The sequence below is a fragment of the Oryctolagus cuniculus genome, chromosome 7, assembly GCF_964237555.1.
Source record: "Oryctolagus cuniculus chromosome 7, mOryCun1.1, whole genome shotgun sequence".
NCBI lineage: Eukaryota > Metazoa > Chordata > Mammalia > Lagomorpha > Leporidae > Oryctolagus > Oryctolagus cuniculus.
The window spans coordinates 121,452,249-121,469,619 of NC_091438.1; the positions used below are offsets into that span (position 1 = coordinate 121,452,249).

Here is a 17,371-nt window from a genome sequence, read left to right on the forward strand (position 1 = left end):
CTATGAGTCTGCTGAGTATCTCGCTTCCCATGTTGGATCACTCTTCCCTTTATTTATTCTATCGGTTAGTATTAGGAGGTACTAGACTTGTTTATGTGCTCCCTTTGACTCTTAGTCCTTTCATTATGATCAATTGTGAACTGAAATTGATCACTTGTAACTGCCTTTTAAGTAAAATAAATACTTTTTTTTAAAGCATAGGCTACTGGTTGTGTTTACTCTTAGTACTTTGGTTGAATGGAGTTACTGTTTCACCATTAAAGGAGTGGTGGTGGAGGAGTTGAAAGGATGGTAGGGGTTAGTCCCCCTTCTGGTTTCTGAGCCCTCTTTTTTTTTTTTTTTTTTTTTTGACAGGCAGAGTAGACAGACAGAGAGAAAGGTCTTCCTTTTCCGTTGGTTTACCCTCCAATGGCTTTCACGGCCGGCGCCGCGCTGATCCGAAGCCAGGAGCCAGGTGCTTCCTCCTGGTCTCCCATGTGGGTGCAGGGCCCAAGGACTTGGGCCATCCTCCACTGCACTCCCAGGCTGCAGCAGAGAGCTGGCCTGGAAGAGGAGCAACTGGGACAGAATCTGGCTCCCCAACCGGGACTAGAACCTGGTGTGCCAGTGCCACAGGTGGAGGATTAGCCTATTGAGCTGTGACGCCGGCCTCTGAGCCCTCTTGAAAATGAAGTCCTTAAGGCTGGCTTTGTGGCATAGTGGGTAAAGCCACTGCCTATGATGCCAGCATCTCAAATGGGTGCCAGTTCTTGTCCCAGCTGTTCCACTTCAGATCCAGCTCCCTGCTAATGGCCTGAGAAAAGCCCCAGAAGATGGCCCCAGTGTTTGGACCCCTGCCATCAATGTGGGAGACCTGAGTTAAGGTCCTGGCTCCTGGTTTTGGCCTGGCCCAGCTCTGGCCATTGTGGCCATCTGGGGAGTGAACCAGCAGATGGAGGATCTCTTTCTCTCTTCCTGTCTCTGTGTAACTCATACTTTAAAATAAATCTTTTGAAAAAAAGAAAGAAAATAGAGTACTAGAAGCAGCATTCTTAGTAGTTGACTTATGTGATAATATATCAAAAATTATTTTATGGGAAATTAAAAATTGTGTGCAGTATAACTTTTTTTGTTTTCTTTTACTGCATTATTACTCATTTTTTAATTTTGAAGGCAAAGTTAAAACAATTTTGAATGGTTTATTTGAAGGAAAAAAATCTGTTTCATCATCTCCCTTTCTTTACCTGTACTGTCCATCTGTTTGCCATTTTACACTTTTTTTTTTTTCTGTCTAAATTGTCACCTTCTCTTCTTTACAGTGTACTTCAACATTGCCTTTCCCTGGGTAGTTGCAAAAAGTAGTTCAGTCCTTCACCTGTTTGTCCCTAATTACAAATATCTTGTATAATTATGTAATAGCAAAACTGGGGAAATTGATACTGGTACAGTCTACGGACTTTATTTACATTTTATCAGTTTTATATACTCATTTTTGTGTTTGAATTTCTCTGAAATGCATATGTGTGTGTGTGTGTGTGTGTGTGTGTTTGTGTTTGTTTGAGAGACAGAGAGTTCTTATCTGCTGGTTCACTCTCCATTATGCTTACAGTAGCCAGAGCTGGACTGAGGCCAAAGCCAAGAGCTTGAAGCTGAATCCGAGTTTCCCACATAGGTGTCAGGAAGCCAGTTACTTGAGTCATCACTGCCACTTCACTGGGTCTGCATTAGCAGGAAATTGAAGTTGGGAGCCACAGCTGGTTATCAAACCCAGGTACTCTGATGTGGGATGTAGGTACTTTAACAGGTATCTTAACCATTATGCCAAATGCCCACCCCTGTGTTGAAATGTGATCACCACCTTGGTAGTATTGGGAAGTAATATCCTTAAGAGGTAATTAGATCGTGAGGGTTTTGCCTTTATGAATGGATTAATGTAGCTATCACTGGGGTGGGTGGGTTCTTATTGAAGAGATTTGTTATAAAGTGAGTCCTGCTTTCTTCATGTGATACCATCTGCCATGGTATGATGCAGCACGAAAGGTCCCACTGGGTGCCAGCACCTTGAATTTCCCAGCCTCCAAAACTGTGAGAAATAAATTTCTTTTCTTTATAAATTACCCAAATTATGGTATGTTATAGAAGCAGAAAACAGGCTAACACATATGCATAAGGGATACTCATGTAGTGCTTAGAACCAGAAGGATTTTGGAATATTTGCATATACACAATAAGATACCTTGGGGAAGGAACCTAAGTCTAAACTTGAATTCACTTATGTTTCATATATACCTTACATAGCCTGAAGGATAATTCAGTATTTTTAGTATGCCCACTATTTGACTGTTACCCATCACATGAAGTCGCATATGTATTTTCTACTTGTGTCATGTTGGCACTTAAAGTAGCACTTAAAGGTTGGGGTTGGTGCTGTGGCATAGTAGGCTAAATCTCTGCCTGTGGCGCTGGTATCCCATAGGGATGCCAGTTTATGTTCTGGCTGCTCCTCTTCCAATCCAGCTCTCTGCTAATGGCCTTGGAAAGCAGTGGAAGATGGATCAAGTGCTTGTGTCCCTGCATCCATGTGGGAGACCCGGAAGAACCTCCTGGCTTCATATCGGCTCAATTCCAGCTGTTGTGACCATCTGGGGAGTGAACCAGGGGATGGAAGACCTTTCTCTCTCTCCCTCTCTCTGTGACTCTGCCTCAAATAAATAAATAAATAAATAAATCTTTATGAAACTAAAGTTTGAAATTTTTTGGAATTTGGGGTTTTTGTATTAGGGATGCTTGACCCATACAGTTTTTTTTTTTTTTTTTTTTTTTTTTGACAGGCAGAGTGGACAGTGAGAGAGAAAGACAGAGAGAAAGGTCTTCCTTTGCTGTTGGTTCACCCTCCAGTGGCCACCACAGCCGGCGCTCTACGGCCAGCGCACTGCGCTGATCCGATGGCAGGAGCCAGGTACTTATCCTGGTCTCCCATGGGGTGCAGGGCCCAAGCACTTGGGCCATCCTCCACTGCACTCCCGGGCCACAGCAGAGAGTTGGCCTGGAAGAGGGGCAACCGGGACAGAATCCGGCACCCCAACCGGGACTAGAACCCGGTGTGCCAGCGCCGCAAGGCGGAGGATTAGCCTAGTGAGCTGTGGCGCCGGCTCGACCCATACAGTTTTATCCTCTGTCAACTCATATTTGTACCACCACAATCAAGATGAGGAACTGTTCCATCACAGGATCACAGTCCTCTTTTCATTTTATTAATTTATTCACTGATGAATCTTTTTAATTATAAGAATTTGTGGCTAACTGATAGAAGATTGGTATTATGTTTTGGGGTTGTTTCACTATTTTCACCTCATTCCTCATTATACCATAACCATTTACAATAAGACTAAAACATTTAATGTTTCACTTCATTTTGTGTGTTACAGAATGATAAGACTATCAAAGTCATGTAATCCAAAGTCTCCTCCCACTTAATCCTCTGAAAAAAAAAAGTCACCAAAAAATTCATATGAAATAACTCTTGACGTCAATTTAGCCTGTGAATTTCTCCCAAGAACTGGGATTCCTTTATTTATTTTTACTATCTGATGAACTTTGGTATAAGATTTTTGTATGTATTAACTTTTGCTAGATTATGCTGCTTGAGCAACAAAAAATAACAGTAGCTTACATTAAGAAAAGTTTGTTTGCCTCTATATTTGTTTATGACAGTAAATTCTGTAGCATTTAGCTGTGGTTCTGATCTGTGGTTCTTTTTCAATTCTGGATATAGGCAGGATAAGCAGTCCCTATTTGTGACATATCCTCTTGGCCACAGAAAAAAGAGTAACAGCTTACAGAAACATATAGTTAAAACTTCTTCTTGGAACTGGAACTTTCTCACATCTCACTGACCAAAGCAAGCCATATGGCCAACCTCCACACTGGAGTACCCACAAAGAACTGTAAGGCTCATGGCAACCGGTGCAGTGTTAATTTCTCCTAGAGATGGGGTAAATGATGGAGAATTACAGTACCACCTGCCATACCGTGAGATGGTATACTATGCTATGCTTTTTTTTTTTTTTTTTTTTTGACAGGCAGAGTGGACAGAGAGAGACAGAGAGAAAGGTCTTCCTTTTGCCATTGGTTCACCCTCCAATGGCTGCTGTGGCTGGCACGCTGCAGCCAGCACATTGCGCTGATCCGAAGCCAGGAGCCAGGTGCTTGTCCTGGTCTCCCATGGGGTGCAGGGCCCAAGGACTTGGGCCATCCTCCACTGCACTCCCGGGCCATAGCAGAAGGCTGGCCTGGAAGAGGGGCAACCGGGACAGAATCTGGCACCCCAGTCGGGACTAGAACCCGGAGTGCCGGCGCCACAGGCGGAGGATTAGCCTGTTGAGCTTCGGCGCCAGCCCCTATGCTATGCTTTTGTAATAACTTTCTTAATAAAGTTCATTCTATTTATATTTGTTATGATATTTTTCCTAATGGAAGTAGCAGTTTTAAAATTTTTTGTCTTTATTGCTTTAATTTCAGTATTGATTATCTCTTTCGGGTAGCAGGCCAAGTGGGGCAAGTAGTCTATGGCTGATACAACAGCTTTATGATGGTATCAGGGGTGCAGCCCCTTTTTCCTTGTTGCTCTGTTATTCTCAGCCATGTTTTCTCTCTTTCAGTCTACAGCAACATCTAGCTTTTGTCAATGCATTCTAGGCAACTGGAAGGATTGGGAAGTAGAAGTCATTTCTGTTCTCTTTAGATGCACAATGTGGGAGTTAGGCATATCATTTCCTTTATATTTCATTGATCAAAGATTCTAAGAGAAATAGAAATGTGGCTTTTAGCCAGGTGTTCACGTGTTTGGTTACAGCTTTAGAGGATATTGGAAGATAACTAGCAATCTCTTTGTTGCAATTACTTTAATTCATGTAAAATCCATGAAAATAGGTATTATTAACAATTTTACAGATAAAGAGACAGCCTTTTCTAAGATATAAAATAAATTGGTCAGGAAGCATTTACCTAAGGAGTTGTAGAATGGGCTTTGAATCTACATTTGATATTAAAGCCTAACTGGATTTTACAAAGCTGTATTGGCTTTCTAACATCTGTTAACAAGCACTTTACATTTTTTTAGACAGTGTAGTAATAAATAGTGATTGACTCTTTGAAAGGAATTCTTAGATTTCTAACATTTTTTTTGTGACAACTAATAAGAGCAGATGTTTACAGCTAATAAATACATAATTGCTTTAAATTACAGTGATTTTTCAAAGATCAGACTTTGATGTTGATTTTGAGAAATGTAGTTTAAAACATTACCTTTGGAGGTTGGTGTTTGGCACAGTAGTTAAGATGGCGCTTGGGAAGTCTGTAACATATTCGAGTGGCTAAGTTCGAGTCCTGGCTCTGTTTCCTGCAATCTAGCTTCTTGCTAATGCAAACTCTAGGAGGCAGCAGGTGATGGCTCAAATACTGGGAGAAATGGCTCGAGTTCTGGGATTCTAGCTTCAGTCTGGCTCACCCCTGTCTGTTATGGGCATTTGAGCAATAAAGATCTCTCTCTCTCTGCCTTTTAAATAAATAAAAATAAATTTCATGATTAAAAAACAAAAGCTTTCCTTTAGAAATTAACTTAGTTGCTAAAAATTAATATGTAATATTGCATACTGATCAAACTTTTGGATTTATATTTCCTTCAAATACAAAATAGTATGATTGCTTCATTCTAATTATATTATTACATATTACTGTAAAAGTTTCAGAGAATGCAGAGTAATATGAATAAGAATATAAAAACTGTTTATCATCCCACTGTGGCTACTTTAGCTGCACCTTTTTACCCCCATATATTCATTGTGTCTGATTTTTAAATCTAAAATGTGACAGTGTTTATGTTCTGGCAACAGCAGCAAAAGCCAGTTTTACTGAAGCACACCTCAGTAAACACGTGGGTCATGCTTGATGGATGACCTGGCAGTTTGGATGGCTTTTTCCATTCTCACTTAGCGGTATCACATTAGTCTAGTAGTTGGCACACAGTGTACTTTAGAACACTGTAGTGAACTAGTGCCTTCTTAAACCATGTGTTTATGTCGTAACCAATAGATCTGTAATGTGATTAATAAGTAATAGTTGGGATTTCTCACTATGTATGAGCTTTTTTTCTAGGTACTAAATGCAACAAATTCTCTTTATTATTGAGGGAACATTATTTCCTTTTTCTAACAGAGTACTTGCACTTTTGTAAGTAGATATCTGTATAATTTTCATTCAGACATGTTTTTGAGAATAAAAGGCGTACTATAAATATTTCTATATGATTTTGAGATGTTTCTCTTTTTGATCAGTAAAATGGTTTCTACTGCATTGGTAGATAAATATTTCCATTCAGATTCTGTTTGCAAAAATAAAATTTTCTAAAACATTTTGTTGTATATTAGAGCAAAATTAAAAAATTACAGCGACTTTAATTTAATATTAAAAACAGAATAGTATTTTTTAAAGTGACCCTATTTTTATCAGTTTTTTTTTTTAGCCAAATCTGCCTCTGGGAATGTGTCATTGATACTTTTCCGAACGATGTAATTGTGAATATATGAAAACATTTGAAAATTTTGACAGTTGTAGCTAACTTAGTAATAGTGGTATCACTAGAGCACCAGTGACACATAGAAAATAGTCTTAAAGGTTTTATGCAAATTACCTGCCTACCCTTTGGAGAAATGAAAATTTATTGCTTAGTTTTATATTAGGTATACAGTTTCTTCTTTTTAGTTCATTTTGTCCTGAAAAGTTTTATTGAATAATGAAAAATGATTGCCAAACAACAAAATAAGTAAGCAGTTGTACATGATCATGTAATAAATGGAAAAACTACCCAAGAATTTTCAGATTTTTGACTTCTTATATGTACATCATTTGCACCTAACCAGTGCTTTCCCACTAACATAGCTGATTAGTGGTCAGGTGTGTCTTATAGGTCCCTGTACATAGCAGTTTACCGACTGGCCCACTAAATCACCAGCTAGGAGTACTAGTGTCAAATACTTCTCACATCTCACAAGACCACAAAGGGTTATCTGCCAATACATTTTTGTGTTTGAGGATACTTTTCAATGAATCTTTTGCAGATTGAACTAAAAAGGAAGATGTTGAGGCCGGCACTGTGGTATAGCAGGTTAAGCCATGGCCTTTGGAGCCCACATCCCGTATGGGCAACGATTCGAGTCCCTGCAGCTCCATTTCTAATCCAGCTCCCGGCTAGTGCATCTGGGAAAGCAGTGGAGGATGGCCCAAGTCCTTGGGTCCCTGCACCCACATGGGAGACCAGGATGAAGCTCCTGGCTCCTGGCTTCAGCCTGGCCCAGCCCTGGCCATTGTGACCATTTGGGGAGTAAACCAGAAGATGAAAGATTTCTCTGTCTCCTTCTCTGTCTCTGTAACTCTGTTTTCAAATAAATAAATAAATAAATAAATAAAAAAGGAAAATGTTAACTGTGTTTCATATGTAAGAAGCAAGGGGCCAGTGCCGTGGCTGACTTGATTAATCCTCTGCCTGTGGCGCCGGCATCCCATATGGGCGCCAGTTCTAGTACCAGTTGCTCCTCTTCCAGTCCAGCTCTCTGCTGTGGCCTGGGAGGGCAGTGGAGGATGGCCCAGGTGCTTGGCCCCCTGCACCTGCGTGGGAGACCAGGAAGAAGCACCTGACTCTTGGCTTCAGATGGGTGCAGCGCCGGCTGTAGAGGCCATTTGGGGGGTGAACCAATGGAAGAAAGACCTTTCTCTCTGTCTCTCTCTTACTGACTGTAACTCTACCTGTCAAATTAAAAAAAAAGGTTTATTTAAAAAAAAGAATCAAGAAAAATTATAGAATTATTACTAGATCTTTTTCAGGTTTTATCACTTGTTCAAGTGGTTAAAGCACAATGAACTGATACCTGGGCTAGAAGCTAGGTATATATAGTAGAGTTATACTAAATCCATCCTGGCTTAACATATATGTAAATTTAAATACTTATTTTAATATTTAGACTAAAGTTTAATACATATTTTTGTATGTATTTAAAGATTTATTTATTTTATTTGAAAGGCAGAATGTCAAGAAAGAGATTTTCATCTTCTAGTTTACTCTCCTATGGCCACCACATCCATCCTGGTCTCTCACATGGGTGGACAGGGACCCAAGCATTTTGGCCATTATCCACTGCTTTCCCAGGTGCATTAGCAGAGGAGCATTCACAGCTCAAACTGTTGCTCTGATATGGGATGCTGCATCGTGATAGCTTAACCCACCATGCCACAACACTGGCCCCTGTTATAACATTTAAAATAAAAATTAGTAGTAATTCATTTTTAAAAATGAGAAATCTAGGCTGGCGCCGCGGCTCACTAGGCTAATCCTCCGCCTTGTGGCGCCGGCACACCGGGTTCTAGTCCCGGTCGGGGCGCCGGATTCTGTCCTGGTTGCCCCTCTTCCAGGCCAGCTCTCTGCTGTGGCCCGGGAGTGCAGTGGAGGATGGCCCAAGTGCTTGGGCCCTGCACCCCATGGGAGACCAGGATAAGTACCTGGCTCCTGCCATCGGATCAGCAGGGTGCGCCGGCCGCAGTGTGCCATTGGAGGGTGAACCAACCGCAAAGGACGACCTTTCTCTCTGTCTCTCGCTCTCACTGTCCACTCTGCCTGTCAAAAAAAAAAAAAAAAAAAAAAAAAAAGTGAGAAATCTAAGGCACATAGTAAACTGTATGGGGATGAACAGATTGTAAATCAAGACTGTCCTGGGCAAACCAGGGCATTTGGGAGGGAGCTTGGGGCTTGAGGGGGACAGACCTGAGTTTGAATTCTGACACTGCCATTTAAAAGCAGAGATAAGTAGCCTCTCTAAGACTAGGTGAATTTCTCCAGAGAAACAGGAACAATAGGATACATGCACATGCAGGCATGTTGTAGTCATGAATCCGAATGTGTGATGGTAACTGCTCCTTTTCCCTATCTCCCATTTAGTAAGTCTTGCCAAATCTATCTTATAAGCGTTTCTTCAAACCATGCCCTTCCTTTCTGCCATAGCAAGTGTTCAGATCTTCTACTGGACAATTAGAATTATTTCCTAAGCAGCTCCCTGTATTCTACTTCTCCTTCCTCACTTCACTTACAAATAATCAATACTGAGAACTAATACTAAATTAATAATTCATCAATCTATCCCCTTTCCATCCTCATTGTTGTTACTTTTACCTTGGTAGATGAGGCCATTCATATGCTCTCTTTTATAAATCTTCATAAACTTAACCTCCCATTCAATACTCCTGGCTCTTTTCAGACACAGCTGAGATTTCTGTTAATTGCTTGCCTTTTTGGGTGTGGTTATCTCTCTGAAGAATCACTCTCCCTATCTTCTCCATTAATGTTCCTGTTCTGATGTTACCTGCCTGGAACCTTCCTGGTGCTAGAACATTCTTACACATTCATATACAGGCAAACTTGAATCTTCAGACAATGATGTCTCTAAGCTGCTTTTCAGATGACATACTATGTTCATCAGCTGACCAAGAAACCTGTTGAATTATGGTGTGACTTGAATGCTCCTGCCTACCTACAAACAATTCATATCTGATGACAGCAATTATCTTTTTGTACATCTCTATAGTCATTATTTTATTGAGGTGGTTTGGGAACTATATTCATAGGTACGATACCTTGGGCAGTTGAAAAGTGGTTGGGTTGTAGGACTTTTCAATTGACTTTAGGTAGAGTATTTCACTCCTAATTTGTTGGATGTTGTGTTTCTAGATGAAATTTTACAGGGGGAATAGAGTTCTGATCTTAAAAATAATTTTGACTCTTATTTTTTATCTACCTGATTCTTAGTAACTCATGTGATGTATTTATTCATTCTCCTTCTCACCCTCACACTGAAGAAGAAACAAAACCAAACTTCTTATTATCAATACTATTTTATCCTGTTCGTATTAGTTTCTCAAGTATCTGTTGTGAATGTCAAATATGTTAATAGAAGTTACTAAGTAGTATGTGATTTCTGTTCATTTATTTATTTTAGTTATCAAGTGGGAACCCTGTATATGAAAAATACTATAGACAGGTAAGTTTTTGTTTTCCTCGGTTGAATATAAAATGTACTGTCAACTATTGATTATGTGCATGTAGATTATCTGCTAGCTGGATGTATTTGTCATGTCTTGCTTTCAACTTCTTGTGCCTCAGTTCCTGCTTTGAGTACTTAAAAATGCTTTTGAAAAGCTTCTAGGTAAATGAAGTAAATTAACTCCAAATATTCATTTACCTTAAATAACTATATTAAAAAATCCATATAACGTTAGATATAGTCATTCAGGTATCAGTATTTAATTTATAAGCCAAGTATCAATTACTTTTATGCTGTTGTTGATACTTACTAATGTAAAATTTTCACAAAGTGAAAACAATGCTTTTTTTTTTTTTTTTTTAAAGATTTGTTTTGTTCGCTTGAAAGGTGGAGTTACAGGGTGGGGGACTGGGGGATTGGGAGAGAGATAGAGATCTTCTATCTACTTGTTCACTCTCCAAATGGCCACAATGACCAGGGTTGGACTAGACTGAAGCCAGGAGCTGTGAGCTTCTTTCAGGTCTCCCACATAGCTGCAGGGGTCCAAGGAATTGGGCCATCCTCTGCTTCTTTCCCAGGCACATTAGCAGGGAGCTGGATCAGAAGTGAAGCAGGGGCCAGCGCTGTGGCGTAGAGGGTTAAGTTGCTGTTTGCATTGCCGCCATCCCATATGGGTACCAGTTTGAGAAATGGCTCCTTCACTTCCATTCCAGCTCCCTGCTAATGCACCTGGGAAAGCAGTAGAGGTTGGCCCAAGTCCTTGGGCCCCTGCATCCACATGGGAGACCTGAAAGAGGCTCCTGGCTCCCTGCTTCTAATTGGCCTAGTTCCGGCTGTTGCAGCCATTTGGGGAGTGAACCAGTGAGTAGAAGGTCTCTCTTTCTATCTCTTCCTCTTTCTCTCCAACTTTGCACTTCAAAGAAATAAATAAGTCTTAAAAAAGTGGAGTGCTGCTGGGATTCAAATCAGCACCCATATGGAATGCTGGTGTGTTAGCCAGTGGCTTTACCTAGTAAATGCCTGTCCCAAAAACCATGACTCTTGTTCAAAAGTAAAATGAACATATGTCAAAGGTTTTATTCAATTCATTAATTACTGGCAGAATCACTGTGATTTATAAACATTTTTATTCTGCACCAGATAATTCATTTGCATTGATATGGACAGGAATCACTTACATCACTATCATTGTTCTCTAATTTAACCTCTATCCCTACAGAGTATTAAAATAGTCTTGTTAGTAGAAAGTCAGCCTAGGTTGCATACCATAGATTAGGTCATCTGAAAGTATAGACAATCTCATTTGTCTGTTTCCAAATATTGGGTCATTTTTCCTGAGTCTTTTGTGCTTGTGATCATGAGCACAGAAAAAGCTGCTAGTCTCATTGACTTGCCTGTCTATGTAGTTGCAGCAAAGTGTAGTTAACCATTATGGACCTCCTTGGTTTTGACTTAGAATTCTAGAGCCACGTGCAATTACCAGTTTGTAAGGCCAGAGAAATTCATTGTACTTTTATTTTTTTTAGAAATAAAGTTCAAGATTAGCTTGCTCCATCACTTTGGCCTTTTGAAGGGCCTTATATTGGATGGCACCTTGATGGTTGGAACAAAAGAGATCACATGGCAAAATAGGAAACTAGAGAGCAGGAGGTCCCAGTTCTTGTTAGAACAGCTTGCTCTCATAAAACCTCACTCTGAGAAGCTAGCATTAATTACTTTCAATGGCCATGCCCCCATGACCTATTGACTTTCCATAGGTGCACCTCTTAAAAGTTCTACCACTTCAACACTGCTACACTGAGAACCAAACTTTAAGCATGTGAACCTTTGAACCCCCTTGGGTTATATACCCAAGCCATATCTAAACCTGAATTACATGTACATTTGAATGACTTTTCTCATCTTGAGGTTTCTCACATTTACTAAGATTCTTAGCTTGGTGGTAAGTGATATTGCTTCACTTACCTGTGAGTCTGAGTCTGGGACCATATAAACCAAATAGAAGACCAGTTTTGTTGGGAGTATTGGGAGTATGTTGTAAATAGGAAAAAAAAAAAAAAAAAAAAAAAAGAAAGAAAGAAAGAAAGAAAGAAAGAAGAGAAAAAATAGAAAAAAAAAACCCAAACCTCTAACCATTAAAATTAATGATCAACTGTATTCCAAGTAAATAACTATAATTACATTTTAATTAAATTTTCCTCAACAGTTCATTCAGTCCTGTATAATGAATTCCTGTCTGGCTGGATTTTGCGTCAGGAGTCTGCTTCCATGAAGTACCTCTGCTTCTGGTCTGAAAAAGAGTCCTTGAAATCCTGACTTAGTCTGCCAGTACAGTCTGAAAATTGTTTCAGTGATGTCAACTCAGAGTCTTTACCCAAAAGTGTATTTTTTGAAGTGATAATAATTCAGAGGCTGTGGGATAGTCCTTTTCAAGAGGCTCTGAGACATGAATTCTACCCTGTAACTTAGGGCAGAGCCTTGAAGAGATGCATCAGAGTACAACAGAAACAATAGGTGACAGAGTAAATGATTGTGCTTAATTTATTAGGGTTACCAAAAGAGTAGAAGATGGTAACATTCTTTATTGGGATACAGTACATAATATTTTAGTAGCTTGATGACTGTTTCCCTTCAGTGCCTGTCTATTTAGGTTATGCTGAGGAGCCATATTTTTCTGCCCTGGTCAGGGAGTAAATAGAGAGTGAGTTCTGGAGAATTCTAGCAGTAGGTTTCCTAATCCCTTGCACACTTCCTTTTGCCCCCAATTTTTTTTTTTGACAGGCAGAGTTAGAGAGAGAGAGACAGAGAGAAAGCTCCTCCCTTTTCCATTGGTTCACCCCTCAAGTGGCCACCAAGGCTGGCTTGCTGCACGATCCGAAGCCAGGAGCCAGGCACCTCCTCCCCGGTCTCCCATGCGGGTGCAGGGCCCAAGGACCCAGGCCATCCTCCACTGCACTCCCGGACCACAGCAGAGAGCTGGACTGGAGGAGGAGCAACCGGAACAGAATTCAGCGCCCCAACCGGGACCAGAACCCGGGGAGCCGGCCATTGCCCCAAATTTTAAGGACTAGGCAGTTATTTTTTGCTGAGTGCCTGATTTATCCCATGTTCTATCACTTGAAAGAAAAGATTTCTCTTGATTCTGTGCTGGGATTGAGTTGTCTGGAATGCTTTATGTGTGTTTACAGTACGCTTAATCTTTAGACTGGAAAAATAGCTATTTCACAAATAACCTAGTTTCCCATGACTTTTTGAAATTTACTTTTCATTTTTACAAATGGAACTCCAGGAAATCTTTATCAAAATTAGTTTTTTTGTAGCTTTTTTTCTGTTTTTGATGATCTTGTTCTATCTTTTTTTTTTTTTTTTTTTTTTTTTGACAGGCAGAGTGGATAGTGAGAGAGAGACAGAGAGAAAGGTCTTCCTTTGCTGTTGGTTCACCCTCCAATGGCCACCACGGCTGGCGCGCTGCGGCTGGCGCACCGCACTGATCCGATGGCAGGAGCCAGGTGCTTCTCCTGGTCTCCCATGGGGTGCAGGGCCCAAGCACTTGGGCCATCCTCCACTGCACTCCCTGGCCACAAGGGAGAGCTGGCCTGGAAGAGGGGCAACCGGGACAGAATTGGGTGCCTCGACCGGGACTAGAACCCGGTGTGCCGGCGCTGCTAGGTGGAGGATTAGCCTATTCAGCTGCGGCGCCGGCCTCTTGTTCTATCTTAAAAGGAAAATCCCCATCAGTTAAAATGATGTCTTCTTTATTTGTGTTTTAGGAACTTAAATATTTTAAAATATTTTAAAAGTTTACTGTGGAATCACTGATGGTTTCAGAGCTGATAGTGCTTTGATTTTTTTTTTTAAGTGCTGTACTTCCTACGAGTAGCTATAAAAGCAGAAGTTGATGATTTAAAGAGGAAGATAACATACAACTATTCCCGTTTGTCAAAAGACCTATCCAGGAAATACTGCCCTTTTCATCTTGTTGGCATTTCAGTTTATTGGAGCTTAAATGACAAGTATAGAATATTTGGAGTCGGAAAATAGGTGCTAATATACTATTCCAGTGATTTACTTTCACTTCCTCTGAGCTTCAGTTTTCTCATTTGTGTAGTAGGCATGGTAAAAAAAAAATTGCCAGTGCTGTCTAGATGGTAGTCTGCTCATGTTGCTGTTTGTATATTCCTTGGTCCTTGTTAGTCAAAGGATTCTTGTTTAGAAAAAGCCAATTCTCAGATGACAGGGATGGAAGGCTGGGAATTCACAGTAATTTTTTAGTTCTGGTTTCAGTCAACTTATGTCTTGTCTTTACAGGTTGATACCAGCAATACTGGAAGAGTGTTGGCTTCTGATGCTGCTGTTTTCCTGAAAAAATCAGGTCTTCCAGACTTGATACTTGGCAAGGTGGTATTTGTTCACTGTAGTACTATAGATGAACTGGATGCAAATTCAGAAAGAGACCATCAGGAAACTTGGAAGTTAGAATTGAATTTTGCAAGCAGTTTTAGTAAGGGAATACAGAGAATTTGTGATGTGGTGGTTTACTCTCTCAAAAAATCGGGTATTTTTCAGGTTTTTAAAAAGAAATTACTTTTTGGAGGATAAAATGAGGAAGTAATAGGCCATTTGGATATTGTGAAGAGACATGGTGATGTCTGGGAACCTTGCCACCCACTCAGTGTAGCTCTGTCCCTACTTCCTTTATTGTAATTGTCTCTGTTTAATATGTGGTGAACAGAGTAGGGGATGGGAAGCTTTGAACTCAGCATGGAGAGCTGGAAAGTCCCCTCCAGTCCTTAGATGTGATAGTGATATTCAAAATCCTGAAGAACAGTACTGTCTATTTTTTTTTTCACAAACATTAACTGTTTCAATTTTCCCATAGAATATCAATAAGCATCTAAAATCAAGGTAATATATTCTAGAAAAAAGAGCATTGAATTCAGAGTTAGAACCTGGATTAGTGAAAAACATTTGACTAAAATTAAAACCTGAGTTTCATTTCTTTCCCTGATGCCTTGAATAGTGTTGAGCCAAGCCATTCTACCTTGTTGGGCTTTTACTCTTTGTGAAGAGTTGCACTAAATATACTCTTTAAGATTTCTTTCCACTCTCAATTCTGTCATTCATGGATCAGAGAGCATGAATTTATAAATTGTAGGGATTTTATTTCACTTTAAGATGGATTTTAATTAAATGTAAATTGATAACTTTTTTCTCCTAAATTTCAGATCTGGGATTTAGCTGACACAGATGGCAAAGGTATCCTGAACAAACAAGTAAGATTCAGAGATTCATATGAAATTTTTTGAGTGATTTGAAATTAAAAACACATAGCACATTTTTATATTTTTAAGCTAAAATTATTTTTTTACCAAAATTAAGATTTTTATAAGATTTTATAAGGGTCATAATAATGAAAATCTTTCCAATCACTAGCCATTAAAGAAAAACTTCCTAAGGTTTAGTGTTAGTTTGGTGACATTGTTCTCCTAAGGTTTTTCTTTTAGAGAACCTTTGCCCTTAGGTACACAGATTTGTAAGTGAAAATGGATTTTATTAGTTAATGTGAAGATGATATTCCCTAGTACTTTGAAGGGAAACTCCCGTCTAATCAAACTTGAGTGTTCTGGTCTAGGTCTCACCTCTCATATACAAACTAAAAGATGTTGTACACGCCAAAAGTAAATGCTAGACCAGAAATATGTGGAAATAATTATGACCAATGGTGTTTAACACTGTCGGTATACTTGGACATTTTGCTTGTTGGGGACGGATTTCAAAGTTATAAAAGGAATGGGAAAAATTAGACGAGAGAGTCAGAATGTCTAGACTCTGAATTAAGATTTCTGGGCTGGATTGTAGTCCCCATTGGGGTCACTGGGTGCAAGTGATTAGGTGCATTAGAGACACAGGAATCCTAAATTCATTGGGTGCTCAGATGTGGTGTACTCTGTCAACAAGTACTTTTTTTTTTTTTTTTTTTAAGATTTTTAAAGATTTATTTATTTATTTGAAAGATTTGCAGAAAGGCAGAAAGAGAGGTCTTCCATCTACTGGTTCACTCCCAAATGGCCACAATGGCCAGAGCTGGGCTAATCTGAAGCCAGGAGCCAGAAGCTTATTCTGTGTATCCCACGTGGGTGCAGGTATCCAAGCACTTTGGCCATCTTCTGCTGCTTTCCCAGGCACATTAGAGGAGGCTGGATTAGAAGTGGAGCAGTGGGGACTTGAACTGGTGCCCACTTGGGATGCCAACACTGCAGATGGTGGCTTTATCCGCTATGCCACAGTGCCATCCCCCTAAAGATTTTATTTATTTTTAAGTCAGAATCAGAGAGAAAGAATCTTAAACCTGCTAGTTCAATGGTTGCAATTGGCCACAATAGCTGGGGCTGGGCCAGGCCGAAGCCAGGAGTCAGGGTCTTCCTCCAGGTCTCCCATGTGGGTGCAGGGGCCCAAGCATTTGGGCCATCCTCTGCTGCTTTCCCAAGTGCATTAGCAGGGAGCTGGATCAGAAATGGATTAGCTGGGACTCAAAAACCAGTGCCGGTATGGGATGCTGGCACTCAGATGGCAGCATCACCTGCTGTCCCACAGTGCTGGCCCCAACAAATACTGTTGAACACCTACTCTGAGCCAGGTTTTAGAAACAGGTACAGATACAGTCTCTCACTTTGGTGTTCACAGTATAATACACTCTTCACTGTTATTCCTGGACTTTGAATGTTGAATTTGAGTTGTCTTTGTTGCATGCATGTGGCTGGATTTGTGAGTCTACAGTTAAATTTTGAGTTTGCATTGGAGTCACAGATTTTTGAATTAACATTTGAAAGAAAGAAAAGAAACCACTACTTAATTGAATTTTTAAGTGCCAAAATAATTAGGCCCTTTCCTCCCATGATGTACTTTTTATTTTGTTGCTCATAAAACATTTTCATTATAAGATAGAGATCAGTCCTTTCATGGAAGAATTTTATTTAACTTGCCCATGGCTTCACAATTTTAAGTTAGTAGGATTAGAATTTGGTGCAGAATTATTTCACTTCAGAGCCCATTCATACTGTTTAGGAGTAATTGAATTTCACATTGTGAGAAATGAAAGTCTGTATGTTGGAATATTTAGAATACTAGCATTTAGAGATTAGAGGAGGTGTGGACTCTTTTTTTTTTTTTTTTTTTGACAGGCAGAGTCAGACAGAGAGAGAGAGAGAGAGACAGAGAAAGGTCTTCCCTCCGTTGGTTCACCCCTCAAATGGCCATTATGGCTGGCGCGCTGCGCCGATCCGAAGCCAGGAGCCAGATGCCTC

At 40.1% G+C, this 17,371-nt stretch overlaps 1 protein-coding gene across 4 annotated transcripts in view; it reads left to right on the plus strand.

Annotated features, from left to right (window-relative positions):
• EPS15 (epidermal growth factor receptor pathway substrate 15) overlaps nucleotides 1-17,371 on the plus strand; it is a 178,487-nt gene that overhangs the window by 32,563 nt on the left and 128,553 nt on the right. For all 4 annotated transcript variants that reach the window (XR_011390711.1, XM_051857775.2, XM_070078537.1 and 1 more), the window contains 3 exons: nucleotides 10,023-10,064; nucleotides 14,376-14,465; nucleotides 15,293-15,340. Coding sequence is in view for 2 of the 4 variants with exons in the window: in XM_051857775.2 (XP_051713735.2) it covers nucleotides 10,023-10,064; nucleotides 14,376-14,465; nucleotides 15,293-15,340 (180 nt within the window). In the remaining 2 variants the exon portion in view is untranslated. The remainder of the gene's footprint in view (nucleotides 1-10,022; nucleotides 10,065-14,375; nucleotides 14,466-15,292; nucleotides 15,341-17,371) is intronic.